Source organism: Prinia subflava, chromosome 13 (genome assembly GCF_021018805.1).
Source record: "Prinia subflava isolate CZ2003 ecotype Zambia chromosome 13, Cam_Psub_1.2, whole genome shotgun sequence".
In the NCBI taxonomy this organism is placed as follows: Eukaryota; Metazoa; Chordata; class Aves; order Passeriformes; family Cisticolidae; genus Prinia; species Prinia subflava.
The window spans coordinates 4,070,839-4,092,186 of NC_086259.1; the positions used below are offsets into that span (position 1 = coordinate 4,070,839).

At 41.8% G+C, this 21,348-nt stretch overlaps 1 protein-coding gene across 3 annotated transcripts in view; it reads left to right on the top strand.

Annotated features, from left to right (window-relative positions):
* Nucleotides 1-13,380, top strand: part of CDH8 (cadherin 8) — a 157,374-nt gene extending 143,994 nt beyond the window's left edge. The window contains exons 11-12 of one of the 3 annotated variants that reach the window (XM_063410636.1): nucleotides 7,661-7,912; nucleotides 9,890-13,375. In XM_063410636.1, coding sequence (XP_063266706.1) covers nucleotides 7,661-7,912; nucleotides 9,890-10,383 — 746 coding nt within the window. In that variant the 3' untranslated portion in view covers nucleotides 10,384-13,375. Of the gene's footprint in view, nucleotides 1-7,660; nucleotides 7,913-9,889 lie in introns of those variants that run through there. The other 2 variants (XM_063410637.1, XR_010082060.1) reach the window with 2 other exon arrangements.
* The last annotated feature ends 7,968 nt before the right edge of the window (nucleotides 13,381-21,348 follow it).

The window sequence follows — 21,348 nt, forward strand, 5'->3', positions numbered from 1 at the left end:
ATCAAGACGATTTTGTTGGAGACAGTCATCAAGGAAGGCCTGGTACAGCTGTAAAAATACACATGCCACAGTTGTGTATCTGCATATATTAATATACATATATATATATATATGTTATAATAAAAATGTATTTTTTATAAATACAGCCACGTTGAAAACACTAAGTTTAATCACGAAACAAATTTATTATAGCAGTTCTAATGAACAAATAGGGATTTTTTTCAGCTACTAACTATTGCAAAATTTATAACATACAAGCTTACAATTGCACCCTTTTAATCAAATAGTCCTTTAAAACGTGTTCCAGCCTAAGGCAGAAAAATAAAAAAAGCCCTGTCTTACATGGGTGTTTCTCACAAAGCATTTTAATTTCATTCTTTTGGAAGTAGGAAACTGATGCTTCCTACTTGTACTACAGTGGAGCCTGAAACAAATCAGTTTTCAGCTCAGGGCCTGATGTGAGCAGTGGCTTTTTACAAGGTGAACATGGATGAGGGTGTGCTTGGGGTTGCCACTTCTGGTTCTTGTGGAGGATCAGAAATGAGATCAGTATTATTCTTTCCCAGAGATTTTGTAATTGCAAAAAGGAAAAAGAGAAATTTTGAAACATGGGCATTAGCACACCCACATGGGACTGTGGGCAGTAGCTTGGCAGGGCTGCATTCACTGGCATTCCAATCTTTCCACAGAAAGGAAATATGACTGAGGAAGTATTCAAAAAGAATAATGATTACGGTGACTTACACAGTGACTTTTTGAGACTCCTCTGTATCTCTTGACAGTTTTATTCTCAAGCTCTAAAAAGGGGATTGGAATCTTCCTGTCATCCATCAATTCTCTGTCACTAGGTTTAAATTCTGAAGAAAAACAAAAATACCAGTGTTAGAAATGATCTTTTAAAAATCTGTGTTTGACATAGTAAGGTCTCCACAAGTGAATATTAATTATTACAAGAGGCATATGCATATTAATTATGGTTATTAATGGTCATACAAGGCTGAACTGGCATCAGCATTCTCTTGAATGTTCTCTTCTAGTGCCTTTGCAGCTGGTTGCTAAGTGTTCTAGAGCTCACATTCCTTCAATTGTTATGTGCTCTGGTTTTCTGCCTGTATTTTGCTCTTTTCCACTGAAACCTTGGTGATAATAATTCAATTGCTCTGTTATTTCAAGTTTGGGGTTTTTATTTAAGAACAGATGCTGGTTTTGAACAGAGATTGGAGATGAATGAGCTGTCCGTGTCTTTTCCTTATCAGAAAAAGCTTACTTATCACAGTAAGGATATTCCTGCTGCTTTTCTACTTGTCTCAAAGAACTCTATTTTACAAAGAATCTGAGATTAAAAAATGTACACAGAAAGATAGCTCTAATACACAGAAAGAAACATATATTTCTGTCATTCTGCTGTTTCTAGATGTAGAATTTCCAATTAAAATTCTTTCTTCACGTAAGTAATATATCCAGAATAGATAACAACTTCTACCACAAAGTCCTTAATACCATTAATTATTTGATATTTCTGAGGACGTTAAAAAAGGAATAAAAAAAGAAAGGCAGAGTTCTGTAGGTGTAAGGTGTCACAGCAGGGAACTCCACTGATCTCAACATGTTAGAGACTGCAGGGAATTGCAATAATGTGTGCAGAGAAAATGATACTTGGATGCAAACTCACTGCTTCTGATTTTGACTTTTGTTCTGTTATTGTCTGGCTTAAAATAGCAAGATGCCTTCTTGCACAAAGTGGGAGATGAAGGACTTGACTCCTGCCTGCTAATTTCACATCCTGATTGCTGTCGATGCCAATTAAGTCACTCATATCCAGAAAATCCAGAAGTAGCTTTGTACTAAAATGATTGCATTTATATTTTCTCAAAATCTTTCATCCAAAAGCTTCAAAAGAGATCTGGGAGATTTGAGAACAGTTGGGGAATTTGCAGAAATCGCTTGGCCCTGTGGTAAATTGTTGTGGTTATGCAAACTACCTTTGTCTAGAAACCACACTGGACATCTTTTCAAGACCTGCATTGTCATTCTTTGTTCCAGCTGGGAGGGAGATATTCCCAAAACAGTCTCTTTCATTGTTATTTCAACAATCTGCTTGTGAATTCCAGAGACTGAGAGTCAGCCAGGGAGCTGAGCCACCAGGATTTTCTATGTGTAAGAAAGGCAGGAGTGAGCTCCAGCTCTGAGCTGTAGTTGTGCATGCCCAGAGCTGTGTTTTTCTGACCTGACACTGATGCTATAGCAGTTGTTAAGATCCTACACCACCATTCCTGAAGCCTGCAGGACAGGATGCAGCTCCTGGTTGTCGTAGTTTGGAAAGACAGGTGCCTGCCAATGGAATGGAGAATGTAAACCCCCCCCTTACAAATTATTAGTTTTGAAATTAAGGGGCTTTCAGGCAAAGATATGGGAATAGCAATAACAGTCCTTTACTAGGAATATTAAGAAATGAAAATGTAGTAGTACAAAAACAAACAAAAAAAGAGAAAACATTGACAGAGTCAGTACAACCTGACACCCTGTTGCTCAGGGTGTTGGCAGCAGTCCAGTCAAGTCCTCCTGCAGTGACAGATGTGGTTCTGTTGGAGCAGAGATGATCCTGTAGAAGGGTCTAGTGGTGCTGAGATGGGTCTGGTCTTCCTCTGGGAATGCAGTGCACACAGGCTGTGCTGGGCTCTGAATGCCAGGGTTTATCCAGGTGGGAATGCAGTGCACACAGGCTGTGCTGGGCTCTGAATCCCAGGGTTTATCCAGGTGGGAATGCAGTGCACACAGGCTGTGCTGGTGTTCTGAATGCCAGGGTTTATCCAGGTGGGAATGCAGTGCACACAGGCTGTGCTGGGCTCTGAATGCCAGGGTTTATCCAGGTGGGAATGCTGGGCTCCTCCCCTGGGTGGAGCATCTCCCATGGATGATGGAATTGTATCAGCCCTGCAGTGAGCCTCGATGGCCCATGGACAGCAGAGATCCCCTGGAGGGAGGATGGGTCAGGAAGAGATAAAGAACACTGCCCCAGCTGGTTTTAACTGGCCCATTAACAGAAAGACACCCACCCCCTCTCCCCGGAATTATGAGATAAGGAAAAAACACCTCTTCAACCAGTTCCATGGGAATAGAATACATCTTGCATTTACAGCCCAAGACACTGGTCCATCCTGGGTGGCTGATACATAACTAGAGAGAGGGCATTTCATAGGGCTCAGGCATTTCCATGATCTTCTCCAGCCCTTCCCCACAGAGAAGGGCACAGAATTCCAGGAGACTCATTCTGCTGCCAAATGTCAAAGCCCCTCCTGGATGTGCCTCACTGACTGGAGGAATACACTCAGTGTCTCTGCCTTTGGCAGACAGCTCAGAGCTCTATGAACAGAGATATTTGGGGATTTTCTGCACGTCCTTTTCCTTGTTTTGCTAAAAGTACCATGAATAAATAAACAACCCGAGCAGTGCTCTAATGAAGGATCAGTGGGTTAATTGGGAAGATGTGGGGAAGGCGATTGTCCCCTCTCCTGCTCAGCACCTGCTGCCAAGTCAATTCATGCAGCAGTGCTGGAGGTTGTTCTTGGAGGAGATTCCTGCTGTTTTGTCCGCTCCAGGAGAGGGGAATGTCCACCAAAAGGAGAAGGCAAATCAGATAAACTGAGTTTATTGCTGATCAGATGCTAGGATTTATCTTCAAGTTCTAGGAACCAACTAAAATGTCAGCTAGGGAGTCATTGTTCTTCACTCAAGAGCCACATCTCCAGCAACAGCAAGGTATATTTATTTTAAGACATAGCAATGAAGGTGAAAGAATTTAGTGCTGAACAAAATTCCCAAGTCAAATGGAGGACTTGCCACCCATTGGGAAAACAATTTGGTCATTTCATTTTGCTTTTTCTATTTTCTGCTTCTCAGTTTCTTTTCTTTCCAGGCATAACATGTTCACTTTTAGTCAAATATGGTTTCTAAAAAAAACCCAACCACACAAGCCACCTGTAAGAACAGAAAGATATTCTCCTCTCCCCATTTGAGATCTCTTCTGAATAGTTCTGACTGTCCAGTCATTGCAACTTATTTTGCACTTAACTAACAGTTAATATCCCAATCTATCTTGCATCTCTTTTGCTTTCTCTCATTACTTCTGAACTTGAATTGATAATTTAAGTTACTCATTACTGGTACCAGGTGGTTTCTTACACTCAATAAAGCTTCACTGATGGGCACTTTATTTTCTCCATCTCTCCTCCCTCTCACGTGTTCTGTCCCCTTCTGTTTGTCTCTTTAGAGTACATTCTTCCTTTTTTTTTACTCAGTTGTACTCTGGTTTTGGCTTATTAGAATTTTCTGCAGCAGACAGGATGGCAGTGAGCATCTCAGGAGGATGGAAGGGATCTGAAGCTGTTCCCAACAAGTGCAGCTTCACTTTTTTTGTTCCTTCCTGAAGCAGGTGCCTTCCCTTTTTTGCATATCTGTAAAGTGCAGGGCTGTTGGGCTCAGCACATCAATCCTGTGCTCCAGCTTGGGCAGAGAAGGACTGCAGCAGGTTCACAGGAAGGAACAGGCTGTGGCAGTACAGATTTTAGAGAACTGTGTAATAGAACTGTAAAAGTCTCTGGAGTTCGGAATAAATGACTACAGATGTGACACCTCTGAGTGGGATTTGTCTCAAAGAGCTGGAAATTGAGCACCACCTAGTTATTTTCTCATTTGAAATGTTAAAGCAAAAGGATTAAGGATGCAGCTTTATGCTAGGATATTTTTAATTTTGGAGGAGAATGACAACAGACAGATGAATTTATTTTCCAGTATTTGAAAACAGGGAGGGGTGCTGAGAGAGAAAAGAAAGCTATCAGATCAAAAAAGAAACTTTTACACATCACATAGTCACTCTTACATTGGTAAAGCTCTACGCACCCATATTCAGGGAAACTGAGCTACAGGATTATTTTCCCAACATAACTTTTCCCTTTTTTCCCCTGCAGAGATCAAGGGTGGCATTGGAACTTGCACATGTGTGTTAACTTGTTCACTTCCAAATGTGTGTTAATTAATGTGTGAGTTCAAACACACGTGGCTTTCCCACTGCAGCACGCTGGCACATGTGACATTGGGTGTCATCAGGGACTTTGGTCCTATTTGAGTTGTCAGAATTCTTAAGAGCTTATACTTGAAATTTGTCTTCAGTAAACACATATGCTTCCTTTCATTTTAAAAAGGGCACAAGGAAGAACTAGACTATTTATTTAGCTCCAGGGTGCCATCAGTTTTGATGTGACTGTTTCCAACTGGAATAGATAAAACCTCAGGTTTCCTGTGGAAAAAAAAAATCATTAGAAATACTTCTTGTTCTGCGAAGTGACCATATTTATTCTGCTTTATGAAGGGGTTAATTTTTAGATTGACCTTCAAGTGTCGCGTAATCTAAATGTATTTAAAAAGCTGAAATGGTTACATCCTCTGCAATATAAATTACAATAAGACTCTCTCTAGGCTAAGTAAATGTGATTGTTAGGTGATTCTGCTTTGGAAGGGATAGAAAATTACAGAATCACAGAATGTTTGGGTGCAAAGGGACCTGATCTTCAGGAGAAAACTATTGTCATATGAGCCCTCCCAGTGTTTTCTTTCCTTCCATGGAATGACATTTAGCATTGCACATGTCCATTTTAGAGCATAAAATATCAGGAGGCTTTCTTTTGTTCATGATGCATCAGGAAAACGAACCTCAACTCCTTCTTCCAAACAAGATGTGCAGCTTTATTTTTAAATTGTCATTGGATCCCACAGCAACACTCACACACACACACACACACACACATTCCTCTTCTCTGTGCCTCTGAACCTTTTTATTAAACAAAACACAAACAGCAAACTAGTGCAAGTCAACATGTACTCTGTTAGTATAATGTCTAATATTTAATTATTACTTTATTCTACAGAATAAAGCAGTTAAAAGTTAGGAAATATTTAAGTATATAAAGAAATCAGAATTTTTTGCATATTTGATATGCCACTAATGATGGTTTATACCATACTATGACACATACAAGATTATTGATATCTGTATGTTTTTATAACTGTCTCAAATCTGTAATTTTATAACTAAAAATTAAAATCTGTATGATTATCCTAAGAAAAATCAACTTGTGTTCATTTGATGGTGAACTGAGAACTGAGTGACTCTCAGAGATTTCACTGTGTAACCTTGTGGCTGTGTAGGATGCCATGCAGTCAGATGCCTCTTTGCATTTCTAAAATTAACTTTCTGCATGTGTGCAGAGGTAAGAATGTCCTAGACTCATTGCCTCCATGGGAGGTACAGCCTGGTTTGCTCTCTTGTCTTCATTGAGGGCAAATAAATGTTTAGAGCACTTAAAATTAGACCCCCAACTTTTAATGCATTTAGCTTTTCTTTTGTCTTTATATAAAAAGGAAGAATCTTTCACAGCAGTCGAAAATGTGCAGTTTGTGGTTGTAAGGCAGGGAAGATTTGTGTTAATTGGTGAATGTGCTTTAAGTTTGAGTTACTTTAACATCTCACTTCTCTCTTGCTTTACTGGCTGGATTTTTAAGACTGTGTGATTTGAAAAAAAACATGGTGAATCATGATGGGAAGATACCTGTAGTGTTGTGCAGAGGAGAAATAAGGGATTGCCATCATGATCTTCTCACCATGTGATACAATAAAATGCATATATTGCACTCCTTCAGGCAGCTGGACAGACAGGGCAGACATTCCTGTGCCACATGCTGCTGGCCCGAGGAGATCACAGGACGTTTGCCTCGAGGTTTCCTGAGCTGTGGACCCAATTTTCAGAAGCCTGAGAGTTTGCTAGCTTTCTCAAGGGAAACCTTTCAGTAGGTTCTCCTTTCTCAAGCAGCTTTGTGTAAATAGCTATTCTTCCCATAACAACTTCTCTCGCAGGTGTTGCCTGTGTTACTTAACCAATGGAGAGAGGTGTCCAACCTGTGTAACAGTGTGTCTTTTTCTGGGTATAGCTACAGCCTAATTAAATCTCAGTCAGCCTCAGGCAAAGCAATTCAGGCAAAGTAATCAAGCCACATATCCACATGCGTTACTGGCTAGTTCAAGCAAAGAGAGGAAGAGGGCCTTCAGCCACCAGATTAGTTCCAGCGAGGTTTATTCCATGTGCCTGAAGCGAAATCTGGAGCCAAAAGGGAGGAATTGTCATTTTTCTCAGTTATATATTGTCTCAGGTTCATGGGTGGTACAGGGGGCAAGGCAGGGGGCAAGTGGCCATAGGGAAGACAGAAACTGGACCCCAGGCCCCACAGCCAGTGGGGGACCAGGGAAAGGGGACATGGGAGAGTGATGGACATTGGGAAACCCAGGGGCAGACTGTGCAATGTTTGCAAAGATCCATGGAGGAGAAGACTTTGTTATATCTGGAAGGGATATCTTTAACCTTCATTTCTCCAAGGCAAGGCAGTTGGGAATTCCTTTAAGGGCACAAGGGACTCCACAAACCTGTGGACCCATGGTATCTTTTTAGTGCAGCGGGTTATAAAAAGTCTGAAATGGATTGTAACAAGGCCTTCTGATTTTCTTCTGCCTGCTGACTGGAGTCGAGCATCTTTATTCCATGTCCAGTTGTGACACTGAACACGCTTTGGAAGGGCTGTGTGCTGAGGCAGTGCCGGTTTCTCTTTGCAGACAACACCCTGAGCATCCTGGCCAAGCACAGCGGGTTCAGCCGGCAGAAGCAGGAGGTGTACCTGCTGCCCATCGTCATCAGCGACAGCGGCACGCCGCCCATGAGCAGCACGGGCACGCTGACCATCCGCGTCTGCGGCTGCAGCAGCGACGGCACCGTGCAGTCCTGCAACGTGGAGGCCTACGTGCTGCCCATCGGGCTCAGCATGGGCGCCCTCATCGCCATCCTGGCCTGCATCATCCTGCTGCTCGGTGCGTGCCCGCCTCACACGGCGCTCGGGCCCGCGTTAGCCCTCACAAACACACCACCACGGAATGTGGTTATACACAGGCTTTATCAGAGAGCTTGGGAATCAGGGGCACAGGCCCAAAGCTGACTCTGAAACGATTCGAGATGGACACTTTTTATACCCTTTTCATTATATGACTACATATTAATTATTAAACCTATAACGTTCTATTGTATACATTGATCTTATCCAAGCATGAATTGTAGTTTTCATCAGGTCCCCCCAAACATTGTTTCTCATGATTCTTGTTAGGAATAAACAATAATCATATTCAATTACCAAACAATCATCACATTTAACAATCATATCATTCATCATATAATGATTATGCAGGTGCAGTTTCACATGATCCAGTAAAGACAAAGCCCAGTGTTCGTTCCCAGAGCCTACCAGGCCCAACCTCTCTTTCCACCCCTCCTGAATATCTATTGTGTACAATTCCCATGATTGTAGAAACGTTTTAACCCTGTGCTATCACCTGGGCGCTGGAAGGAGCTGTGGGGTTCCCAGAGGAGGAGGGAAGGCCCAGTCCAGCACAAGGTGCAGCAGCACCGACAGTGCTGGCGGGACTGAATGAATCCCTCACGTCCCAAGAGCTGGGCAGAAGCAGAGAGAGCAGAGTCCTGTTCTGTAGTCACACACAGGTTACAGAATGAATGCGTGTGGGGTGGGAAGCTGAAAATCAGAGCAGCAAGGTGAACACAGTGTGGACTACACCTGATGGAAAATGGATCTGTTGGAAATGCTAAGATTTGTATGAATCATGGACAATCGCAGAATGTCTTGAGTTGGAAGGAACCCACAGGGCTCACCCAGCGCAGCCCCTGTCCCTGCGCAGACCCCCCAACAATCCCCTCTGTGCACCCCTGGCAGCCTCGGGGCTGTGCCCATTCCCTGGGGAGCCTGGGCAGTGCCAGCACCCTCTGGGGAAGCAGAACCTTTCCCTGCCCTGCATCCTGAGCCTGTGCTGGCCCAGCTCCAGCCATTCCCTGGGTGCTGTCCCTGCAGCCCCGGGGAGCTCTGCTCTCAGCTCCTCTGAAGCTGAACCAGCCCAGTGCCCTCAGCTGCTCCTCGGGTGGCCCCTGCAGGCCCTTCCCCAGCCCCAGCTCCCTCCTTTGGATGCCTTCTTACAGCTTTATCTCTTTCCATTATATATATTTATATTTGTATATTTCTATTATGAGTTTATTCTGGATTGTAATGGCACAAGAGACACTAAAGCTTTACAAGATAAACACTGTGATATATATTTTAATAAAACATAAAACATTTGTATACAACATCAAGCGAGGGAGAGAACAGTGAAAGTAGAGTCCTATTTCTGCACTTTGCAGCTTCACTTTGTGACTGAGATTTACATCAGCAGCTGAGGGTTTAGCATGAAGCTGCAAAAACAAGCATAACCTATTTGGAGTTTTTTATGTATCTGTCCATGATTCTGAAATTGAGCTAAGCTCTTTCTTTCTCACTTATTTTCTCACTCACTTTTTAGTTATATAATATGAGTCTTGCAACAGGTAGAAAAACACTGATTTCTTCTCCCATTAGGGCTATGTTTTCAGAAAAACACCCTCTGACTTTTGAAAACACCATCCCTAATGTAGATCATTATATACTATGTGAATAATGATAGCCCGACTTCACTTCCAAAGAGAAAAGTTGAGGCTCAAAATTAGAAGTATGGGAAATCTTACTTCTTCTGTAAAATTGAGCTTCAGATGTAAATATGAGCTGATAATAAAAGACTAGGTGACTAATCAGAGCTTCTGATCAAATTTCCTTCATGTGAAGGGAGTTGGAGTCATAGGTCTTTCACCTTTTCACCCTTGTTACTCCCAATTCCACAAAAAGCCCCTCTCACCTTCCCCAGCTGCACTCACCATGTGGTGTTTGGATTGGAAGTGTTTTGCCTAACCAGCTTGTGGTGCTCTCTTTGCAGTCATTGTGGTGCTGTTTGTGACACTAAGAAGACATAAGAATGAGCCTCTTATCATCAAGGATGATGAAGATGTGAGGGAAAATATCATTCGCTACGATGACGAAGGAGGTGGAGAGGAAGATACAGAAGCGTTTGACATTGCAACTTTGCAAAATCCGGATGGAATTAATGGGTTTTTGCCTCGTAAGGATATTAAGCCTGATCTTCAGTTTATGCCCAGGCAGGGTCTTGCACCTGTTCCTAATGGTGTTGATGTTGATGAATTTATTAATGTGAGGCTTCATGAAGCTGATAATGATCCCACAGCTCCGCCATATGACTCTATCCAGATTTATGGCTATGAAGGAAAGGGGTCAGCGGCTGGTTCCCTCAGCTCCTTGGAGTCCTCCACATCAGACTCAGACCAGAATTTTGACTACCTCAGTGAATGGGGTCCTCGCTTTAAAAGACTCGGAGAACTTTACTCAGTCGGAGAAAGTGACAAAGAAACTTGACAGTGGATTACAAACTTTTTCCCTGTTGACTTAATGATCATGTAATATTCTAGGGCCACTGCTGTTAGTTAAAACTAATGTGGCTTTTTGTTTTAGAGGCAAGTTTAGCGCCAGTCATCTATAAAATCAACTACATTGTAATGTTGAACCAAAAAAAAAAGTATATGTTAGGAGGTTAAGTCTTGTGGAGTGTGAAGTAAAGTATGTGGAGTGTCTAGAAGTCTTTGGATATTTGATATTCACTTGACCACTCTGAAGATGGAGATTTGGATCTTTGATTATCTTCAGTGAATTGAAAAGAACAAAAAAGAAATTGGTGCTCTCTTAGGAAATGGACTTGCAGGGATTTGCTGTTGAACAGTAGCTCCTGCCCAGTATGTGTAAAGCTAAAGGTTTGTTTCTGCATTGCCAACAAAGATCCTGCCACAGAAATGTTCAAAGCAATATCTTGGTCTTCTTAGCAATGCTGAGCAGAAATAGCATTGCCAATTCCTACTGGCTCCTACTGTGCAGTGACCATCCATTGTACATACAGTAATTGTTGGCCACGCAACCACAGACTGAATATCATCTTTAAATATTGTGTCAAGCCTTAAAATATTCACATGTTCTTAATCCATTCCAGTGATGGGTAATAAATACTACTAATGTGTAGAGATTCAGAGGCAGGGCTGCAAAACCTTGCTTCAAAAAAGGATCTTTTTTTCTAGAAGAAGGATCAACCCTGTGCTTCGTCTTCTGAAAGAAAAAACTGTGAAATGGGATGGACTTACATAAATGAAAGAATTGCTGATTTTATTGCTAAAGATCGAATTTATTTGTTTAATCTTTGAAATAAATATTTTATTGATGTCCATTACTGCTTTTATTTATTAAGACTGATAATCTATAGAGTAAGATTATGAAAAAACCTAAATTATATCAGTTAGATTTTTTTTTTCTATATATAATGAATGTTTCATACATGTACATTTTGAAAAGAAAAAGGACAAATTGTTGCAGGTTAAAGCAGTTCCCTGTCTATTTGCAGTAGCTGAATTTTAAGAGAATGCTGGCAGGAATTAAACTTTGCCAGAGAAAACTTTTGACAGTTTTATATCTTCTTCATAAATCTAGTACCTGGTGTTTTTAATAAAAGCACAAACAGCTGGAAGTAAACTGGTTCATGTGAATATTTAAACTATAGACTTTTAGAAATCCACACATAACACAGTACAGTAAAAAAACATGCTTATAGTTCTCCACTGTATTAGAGCAGGAACCAGTGTGTACATAATTTTACTGCTTCTGTTATTAGCATTTTTTTCTATAATATTCATAGTGATGCACCAGGGCTCTTGCACACAGAGAAAGAACACTAGAAGCTGCAAGCATACTCAATTTGTAATGCAAACTTGCCATTTAGAAGTAGCAATTGTATAAGAAAACTACGTATTACATGCAAATCATTTTAATTTTCTACTTTGTTTTGAAGCTATATTATCGTTTATTTACTCCATGTATTGTATTCAGAGAAACTCCTGTATTGTTTCCTACTTTGTGAAATATATTTTTATAAATACTTTTCTTGTTATTGCTTTTCTTTCAGGTTTACCTGGGCACTGCAGAAGTGAATCTGCCAGAATAACTTCATAATTTTTTGAGGAATGTAGTTTCTCCAAAATCTTTTATTTATTAGTTGAATACAGACAAAATAAAACAAAACAAAAAAACAAAAAAACCAAAAAAAAAACCAAAAACAAACAAACAAAAAAAAAGGAGAATATTTGAAACTATTTTTGACAGTGATTGTAGAATTTTGACAGTGATGGGAGCACAGGAGTTATGACTGTCTGATTCACTGCACCGTGCTGAAAAACAACCTCACATGATTTTTGTTAAAGCATTGCTGGTTAAAACAACCCACTGACTTAAAGTTCCTCAATAACACTTGTTCTGCAAACAAAGAATTTTTAACACATCATCCCCAGTTTTGCCTGTGTTTTAGATGGTAACACTGACTTTGCTTTAGCTGCAGCATGACTTGGTTTAATGAGTGTATCTGTGGGCAACTAATGCATTAATACCTTTGATATATTATAAAGACTTTATTGAAATTCACAAAGTACCTAATACATTTAAGTTAAACTGCATTAAAACAAAAATGCTTTTGAATAACTGAATCTAAAACCTTTGGCAGAATGCTGAACTAAGCAGGGAAGTCCTCTAAGGGTAGGAAAGAAGCTGTCCTGGAGATTTCAATGAAATCAAATGTATTTCTGTAACTCACTACAAGAAAAACCAAGCTCACTCATCACTTGCTCTGGGTGCCAGGGTATTCTGAGCTGCCATAGCAGATCCAACACCAGGACAGGGATTGGGAACTGAGCCAGTTTCTGGTGTACATCCCAGTCCTGGGAGCCAGGGAGGTGCTGTGAACATGGATCATGGCATTGTCTGGGGCCACATAATTCAGGGCAAGGCACTCTGTGAGTTAGAGGCTACACTGGAGAGTTTAGCAAAGCTCTTTTGTAGGAAAACTCACAAATGGAAAACCTTCTGATTGCCTTTCTGATTGAAAGTTCCATCTGAGACCACGACAGTGCATTCAGTAATAAGATTTCCAGGAAAAAAAATCCCATCACTGGCCCTGTAGGAGAGGCAAGGCATGACAGAAATCTCATCATTGTCACTCAAAAAGAGATGGGAGTCACTACTGCTGGGCAGAGCTCTAAATAGGGCATTTCTACAGCTTTTAAACAGGAATAGCTACAATGCAAAGGGGAGAAGAAGAATTAATGAATTTCTGATCTGTCAATAGAGATGTGCTGTTTCTTGTGTCATTGCCTCCCCACTGAAGGGAAACGATTAATTCTGCAAATTAATTCCATGTAATTTGAATATAAAATTTATACCAATACATGTTAGAGGGTTAAATGTCAATCATTCATTTTCCAATACTTCTCCTTTTTTGACAATTAACTCATCATAGAATGATTTTGGATAACAACAGTATTTAGGGGGATTAGATCATACTGTTCTAAGTTTCACATCTAGATTAAGACATATTAGCTACTCTCTTTTTAAGCATGTAAAAGTGTAATTCATCTTTTTCAACAACATTTAATTAGGAACTGACTCATTGCAAGTGACAAGGAAAATGCATTGAATTAGAATTATTAATCCTGATAAATTTGAGAAGTAAATACTCAAAATCTTTTACAAGTGCCAAGTGCCTTAGAGTCCCATGGATCCTGGCCTGCCTTCACCTGGCTGTGCCTCACATCGTTGGTCACAACTACTGAAGTAAATCATCCCGCCCATGAGAGCTGGAATTCTGTGCACATTGAAAGGACACAAAATTCAGCTCAGGCATTTTGATACTGTGAAAGCACTGTGAAGGGAACGTGTGTACATGTTCATTAAATATAACTTGGATGGCTGAAGGTCCTCAACATGTCCTGTCCTTTACAGCAGCGGGAAGCAGAGGCTGTTTGTGTGCTCTGACCTTGAAATCAGATCATGGCAAGCTCATTTAAATACATTGTTACACGGTATCATTACACCTTTTTGTCTATGATGACTTTGAAATGACTGTGAAATACAGAGGAGAGAAAATGGCTCAAGACTTTCATTTAAATCAGCAGTTCCTGATCACAGGAGAAACATTTAACACTATGGCAACTCCAAATCCCATCAGCTCTGTGGCAGCGCAGCAGTGACAATTCTCAGTCTGGAGAACAGACAGGATGTCTGCAAAATAGTCTGCTTGGAATAACTCTATTTGTACAGCTCTGCTAGAGATAGAGCTGCTGATTTTAATAGAAAGAGAAAAATAAATCATCTCTGCTACATCTATGCAGTTGCATCTACCTACAAATGTGTGTGGCAATTTTTTTTAACAGCCTGCATGGTCATGGAATTCTAGGACTGGATAAATGGGTTTAGAAAGCCTCTCCAAGGTCTGTCTAGCAGGAGGAATTTTTGGCAGGTGGCCTTTTCCTGTATCTGATTTTCCTGGGGATATAATTTCAGTCTGATGGAGCTGTTTGGCTGTTTCTCCTCCTTTGCCTGCTCTTCTCTGCAGCACATCATCTATCCTGAGCTGGAATACTGGGAGTATAATGTTAGGAAGTTCATTAAGACCATGTAGCTCTTTTTCATCTGGTCAGTGCTCAGGAACTAGAAAATGCAGCTCACCCAGGAGAGTGAGGTTCACCAAGCTCCCTTCCTCCTCCAGGGAAGACTGAACAGTCTGAGTTACTCATACGAAAAGACTGTTCCAGTATTTAAATTATGCTGAAAAATCTGAAGCTAATGATGGTGCTTTTTAATTAATAGAAAAATATAAATAATAGAAAAAAAAGTTCATTAGCGGCAGACATTCGCAAGTGTTTCTGATCAATAGAAGTGAAAAGTTCATCAAAAGTTCATCAAAACTGCAGGGCCAGGAGGCAGGGAATGGCTGCCAGTGCCAGAGGGCAGGGCTGGATGGGATCTTGGGAATCAGGAATTGTTCCCTGGCAGGGTGGGCAGGCCCTGGCACAGGGTGCCCAGAGCAGCTGTGGCTGCCCCTGGATCCCTGGCAGTGCCCAAGGCCAGGCTGGACCCTGGGGCTGGAGCAGCCTGGGACAGGGGGAGGTGTCCCTGCCATGGCTGGGGGGGGGGGGGGGGGGGGGCTGGGTGGGCTCTGAGCCCCGCTCCAAACTGGGCCATTCTTGATTCTATGTAAAAAGGTTGCTTGAAGAATTATTTTTTGGATGTGGAAAGTTTTTAGCAGTGGCAGGATGTTCTAGTAAATTGAAGCTTAGTAAAAATAAAAATGTGAAAAGTAAAAAGTGAGAACATTCACTGTTGTTAGAGTTTGCTTTCAGACCACAGCACGTCATTAGCAGAAAATAGAAAGTACTGATGGAGTGAGCAATGAAAGCTTTCTTTGCTCTATCATTCAGATAAGTTGGATTTGTATTATTTCTACATTTGTATACTATTTGTGCGAGATAATATTCTGGCTTTGCAGAAGGTGGAAACCAATTTAACTTGCTGTATAATTCACAGTGATGGGTTTTGTAATCACACTGCAAAATGAGTCTAGCTGCTGTATTATACAATACTGATACTGGCTTATGTGCTGCAGAACCAGACCCTCTCCAACTAATGTCACAGTATTCTAAATGAGAAAATATAAAAGTCCTGACAATGCTTTTTGTGCAACTGCAACTAAGACATCTTCCAAAATGGCTAATAAAAGCGAGCTGAAGCTCGGCATTGCTGGCAGAGCCTTGTAAATGTGCTCATTAGCATTGCAATTCAACTATCTCTTCCTTTTTTGTTCTTCCTACCCCCTCACATTGCAAACATTAAACCAGTGAAATAAACAACATGAGACTCTCAGCCTTCTCTTCAGAGGGGATATGGAATAACTTGCAAAATTCCCTTTCTTCTCCTTCCACTGTTTCTGGTGCCTGTTTGAAGGAGGTCTGTAAGACCAAAGGCAGAGTGAAGGGATGAGTAGAGATTGCCTGTTTTATTCCATGATTGGAGAAAGCATCTCTGGTATTTCTCCCCTGATATTTTTCTGGGCGCTCACAAAATATGAATTAAATCTAATACTGACAGCTTAAAATCCTGTTCATCAGGAGGTCCCAGACCAACCACCTTGTGTAGACTCATGGAATGGGTGGGATTGGAAAGGACCTTAAAAATCATTTTTCCACCCCCTGCCATTGGTGGGACACTTTCCACCATCCAGGGTGCTCTGAGCCCTGTCCAGCCTGGCCTTGGACACTGCCAGGGATGTTCATCCAATCTAAATACAGACTCGTTCCATGGGGTTGAGGAACACAGGGATTTCTTCCTTTACTCCTGTGGAAATGCTATGATTTGTGAAGTCTTGAAGAAACAGCCAGAAAGGCAGCAGGCAGGCAGCACTGGTAACTGGTGGTGGCAAAATGATGGGTAAATCGGGAGTGGGTTCTCATTTTGTATCTTGGGTCTCTGGGTTGGCCAAGCCTAGCCTTGAATTTTTTTACCTTCAAAATATTTATCAGCAAAAAAAGCAATTTCCCTGCCTTTCATAACAGCTTGTTTTTGAATTATAAAACAGGTCTTGTGGTTGGGGGGCCTTTTTGTCAATTCTTTCTTTGTTAGTGGAATGTTCCCTGATGGCAACACCGACACAGTTCATTCTGCCAAATTTCACAAGCTGGCAGTTTTACCAATGAATATGAAAACAAAGGATGTGCATTTTTTAACTGAAATATTATTTATATGATTGGGAGCAACAAAGCCAATTGAATCACCTTTAAAATAAACTCCATTTCCACATTTCCTGCTACAGAGGGGATTGCTTTTGGACTCATTTTCAGATACTGATGTACCAGTTCTGAAACTTTTATATGCAAGGGAATACCTCCTTAGAAAATGCTGAGGAATATGTTTCCCATCTTTTGTTAAAGAAGAATATCCAGGAACACAGAAATAGGGTGTTTTACTTAAAATCACATGAACAAGTGTCTCAGGTGTGAGATAGAGAAGCTGGTAAGAGCTAAGACCCAGACTATTTTAGCAATATGTCACCTCCTCCTTCACACAGCCCAGGGCTCTTGTGCAGCTCTCAAGTGCAGGGAGATTCCACAGGGCTTCATCCCAGTCTCTGCCATGGCAGGGTAGGGAAGATGGCCAAGAGCCTGTTGTAGGAGAAGGGAATACAGGTGACCTCACCCCTGATGAGTAAGAGCTGTGTTAATTACCCAGCACAGCCCCACCCCTGATGAGTCACAGCTATGGCCAACAATGATAAGTGTGAGAAAAGGGAGTGGGTTAGCAGGGGAGGATTGTGGATGAGGATCCTGAGGAGAGAGGATCACTGCTGTGAGGTCAGTCTGGGGTTGCAGTTAGGGTCTGTTGCTGGAACCTGCAGCCACAGTCTAGCTGGGTAAAAGCTGCAATCACAGTCTGCACACCGATCCCTGCAGGCACAGCCTGCACACTGATCCCTGCAGTCACTGATCCCTGCACACCGATCCCTGCAGCCACAGCCTGCACACCGATCCCTGCACACCGATCCCTGCAGTCACTGATCCCTGCACACTGATCCCTGCACACCGATCCCTGCAGTCACTGTACACCGATCCCTGCAGTCACTGATCCCTGCACACCGATCCCTGCAGTCACTGATCCCTGCAGTCACTGATCCCTGCACACCGATCCCTGCAGTCACTGATCCCTGCAGTCACTGATCCCTGCACACCGATCCCTGCAGTCACTGATCCCTGCACACCGATCCCTGCAGTCACTGATCCCTGCACACCGATCCCTGCAGTCACTGTACACTGATCCCTGCACACCGATCCCTGCAGCCACTGATCCCTGCAGTCACTGATCCCTGCACACCGATCCCTGCAGCCACTGATCCCTGCAGTCACTGATCCCTGCACACCGATCCCTGCAGTCACTGATCCCTGCAGTCACTGATCCCTGCAGTCACTGATCCCTGCACACCGATCCCTGCACACCGATCCCTGCACACCGATCCCTGCAGTCACTGATCCCTGCACACCAATCCCTGCAGTCACTGATCCCTGCACACCAATCCCTGCAGTCACTGATCCCTGCACACCAATCCCTGCAGTCACTGATCCCTGCACACCGATCCCTGCAGTCACTGATCCCTGCACACCGATCCCTGCAGTCACTGATCCCTGCAGTCACCGATCCCTGCAGTCACTGATCCCTGCAGTCACTGATCCCTGCACACCAATCCCTGCAGTCACTGATCCCTGCACACCGATCCCTGCAGTCACTGATCCCTGCACACCGATCCCTGCAGTCACTGATCCCTGCACACCAATCCCTGCAGTCACTGATCCCTGCACACCAATCCCTGCAGTCACTGATCCCTGCACACCGATCCCTGCACACCGATCCCTGCAGTCACTGATCCCTGCACACCGATCCCTGCACACCGATCCCTGCAGTCACTGATCCCTGCACACCAATCCCTGCATACCCTGCACACCGATCCCTGCAGTCACTGATCCCTGCACACCGATCCCTGCAGTCAGAGTTCAGCAGGAAATAACCACCAGTCAGAGGCTGCAAGGGAAACCCACAGTAGGAGCTTGCTGTAGCCAGAGTGAGTGAATGGTTGGAGTTAAGATGACTAAGCCATGAAGAGGAATAAACCAGAATCCTTTTCATGCTGTGATGAACAAGAAGTCTGTGCCTCAGCTCATTTCTACCCTCTGACAAGAGGGCTGCTGAAACAGCCTATCACCTCCAGAGGGACAGATGTACTTTCTGGTCTTTGTCCCAGGATAGATCTTACAGCTTCCTGCCAGCTCCTGCAGTGCCAGGTGTGAGTTGGATGCAGCTGTGGCTACAGAGTCACCTGTTACACCAAATAAAGGCAGATTGGGTAAAATGTCATTGCAGCATGGAACAGGAGATACAATTAAGCCTCAGAAAAAAAAAAAAAAAGGTCAAGTATGAATCATCAAATTCTGTAGGGTTTTAATGGATATTTCCTAACCCTGTTATATTACATGAAACAGCAGCCATTCATTTTATTCTATATAATGCTTATTCCATAAATAAAAGTAACAGTGGATGACAAAGGGGCTTTTTAAAGACTATAACGAATATCTACTGCTTCTGGTTTTATATTTTACATAAAACCTAAAAATCAGGAAATTTTCAGCTCCTGATTCAGTCCAATATTTGACTAAAACAGAAGACTCTTTTTTCTTTCTATCCCATCCTCATGAATGTTCTGGCTTAATTAATTAATTAAATTTAGCATTATGTCTGCTCTTTTCCATGTGGCAATTTGTTTGAGAGCTTTTTAATTCAGAGTCTAGTAAGAACCTGTCCTTTCACGCAGCCTGCTAATATCAGAGAGGAAGGAAAAGTGTTACCTTACAAACCTGTGATTGCTTTAATAACTATTTTTCAAGTTTTTCCACAGCTTCTGTTTCTGAAAATATTTTATCACTTAAAAATGTATGAAAGGATTGCGTAACTGGGGTTTTTTGCAATCCTAATGTGACACAAACAGAATTTAATAATTTTGAGAATTTATTTCCCTTTATGCTTTGTGATGGGCAAGTGAGCACATGTTGATGTGAAGACTTTTATTACCAAAGCCAGCTTATAGTTGAAAGAGAAATCATTTAAAATAAAACCAGAAAGAAATATATTCCTAAATTTTCAGAATGATTGTGTCTAATTTTAATTTTAATTTCCAGTCATATTTTCAGTGTGTTTTGTGGATTTTTTTCTGGCAACAAATGCCATTCAAAGGAAAATAATTTGTGTGAAGAGGATGTACATTATTGCTACAAGCTATCCTTTCATCATGGAATGTGGTGATCTGACAAAAATTCAGGTTTTGGCAAGGAATTTTGGGAACTGTAGTCCTTGTGAGAGCTTGGATGCATTCATTTGTTACAAGCTGGGTAAGGCAGTGATAGGCCTGGTCCCACCCAGTGCTGCCACTTGCTCCAGGTGTGAGGGGTAATTTCTCCATTTCTTCTTTATGTTTCTGATTGCTTGTAGGTGGTAGGTGAAGCACAGAGAACTGAGCAAGGCACAAAGTCAGATATCATTCAATGCATCCTGATCTATCCCGATTCCTGATCTATCCTGATTCCTGCTCAGGTAAATGTGTACTAAAAATTTTTAAATTTACTAAAAGAATTTCCCTTAAAATCCGGAATTCATAGTTTGGAAGCACTGATAAAATATTATGTTCACAGCACTGGGTATTACACATAAAACATTCCAACAAGTTTCTAGAAGTGATGAAGAACTAATGAGGAAAAAGGGGTACAGCTGAAAAAAGGAAAAAATAAAATGAATTATTGCTGTGAGTAGCTCACCAGCCTCAAAGGGTAGAATCTTCCCCTGTGCAGGGAACCAGAGTGAGATCTATTCAGCACTTAATTAACACTTAAACCCACAAAATATGGCTCTGTGCTCTGCAGTGATTTTCTCTGAGGACATGAGCACAGAGAATAAGTTTCAAACTTGCAGCTCTTGCTGTTCCTCTGGCAGTCTCATACATCACTGGGACTTTCCTGCCTGCACCCAGTGGCTTCACAACTCTGCTGTGCAGAGCAAGCTGAAAATGCTCAGTTGTACCACACAGCTGATGAGAGTTCAAATAATGTACAGGAGCTGAAAGTGAGTGAGCAGCTAAAACATAAGGTGCCACTTGTAATCCAATCTCTGTGCTGCAATCTGGGGCTAAGTATAATTGTTTTTAGTGTCTATGCAGTAAGCCTCAAATCAGATTGGGAATGTAGCGATTTGTGGGATGAGTAGCAGAGCAGAAAACAACATAAACAAGAAGAAAAACCTAGATTTTTTTCTTGAAAATACACTGTAAGCAAGGCATACTCATAAATGAGTATGTGTGTGTAGGATGAGAGAATGACAAAGAAATTATCAAAATTTTGAAAAAAATTCTCCAAACATGGACATTTAAATTCCTGACATTTATCCTGTATAAAAAGGAGTGATAGGTTAGTTTATACAGTTCTCAAGCATTTCTAGTCTTGTGGGATAACTCCTAGAAAACTTGTGCACCTACTCAAGTTATTTTCTTCACTGCTCCTATCTGCAACACAAACAGCTTTAGTTTTTCTTGATATAAAGGAATCATCATCACAGTCACATGGTCTGAACCATAATATCTAGCTCACAATCTGATCTGACCATGCCTTAAACGGAATTTAGTGTTTCATATTGCCTTTCACCTGGGGGTGAAAGGGAATCAAAGATCTCACAGGAGCTCTTTCTGATGTTGATGTTTTATCTCCCCGATTTGATGATATTTATACAAATCCTTTGTCTATTGCAAATTGAAGGAATGATATGTGAAGTGGACTTTTTTAAAGGAAGGAATCACTCTGACAGGTCCAATTCAGAAGTGAAGAAATAATTTTCATCCAGTTTGGTGAAATTTCACAACAATTAAAGAAC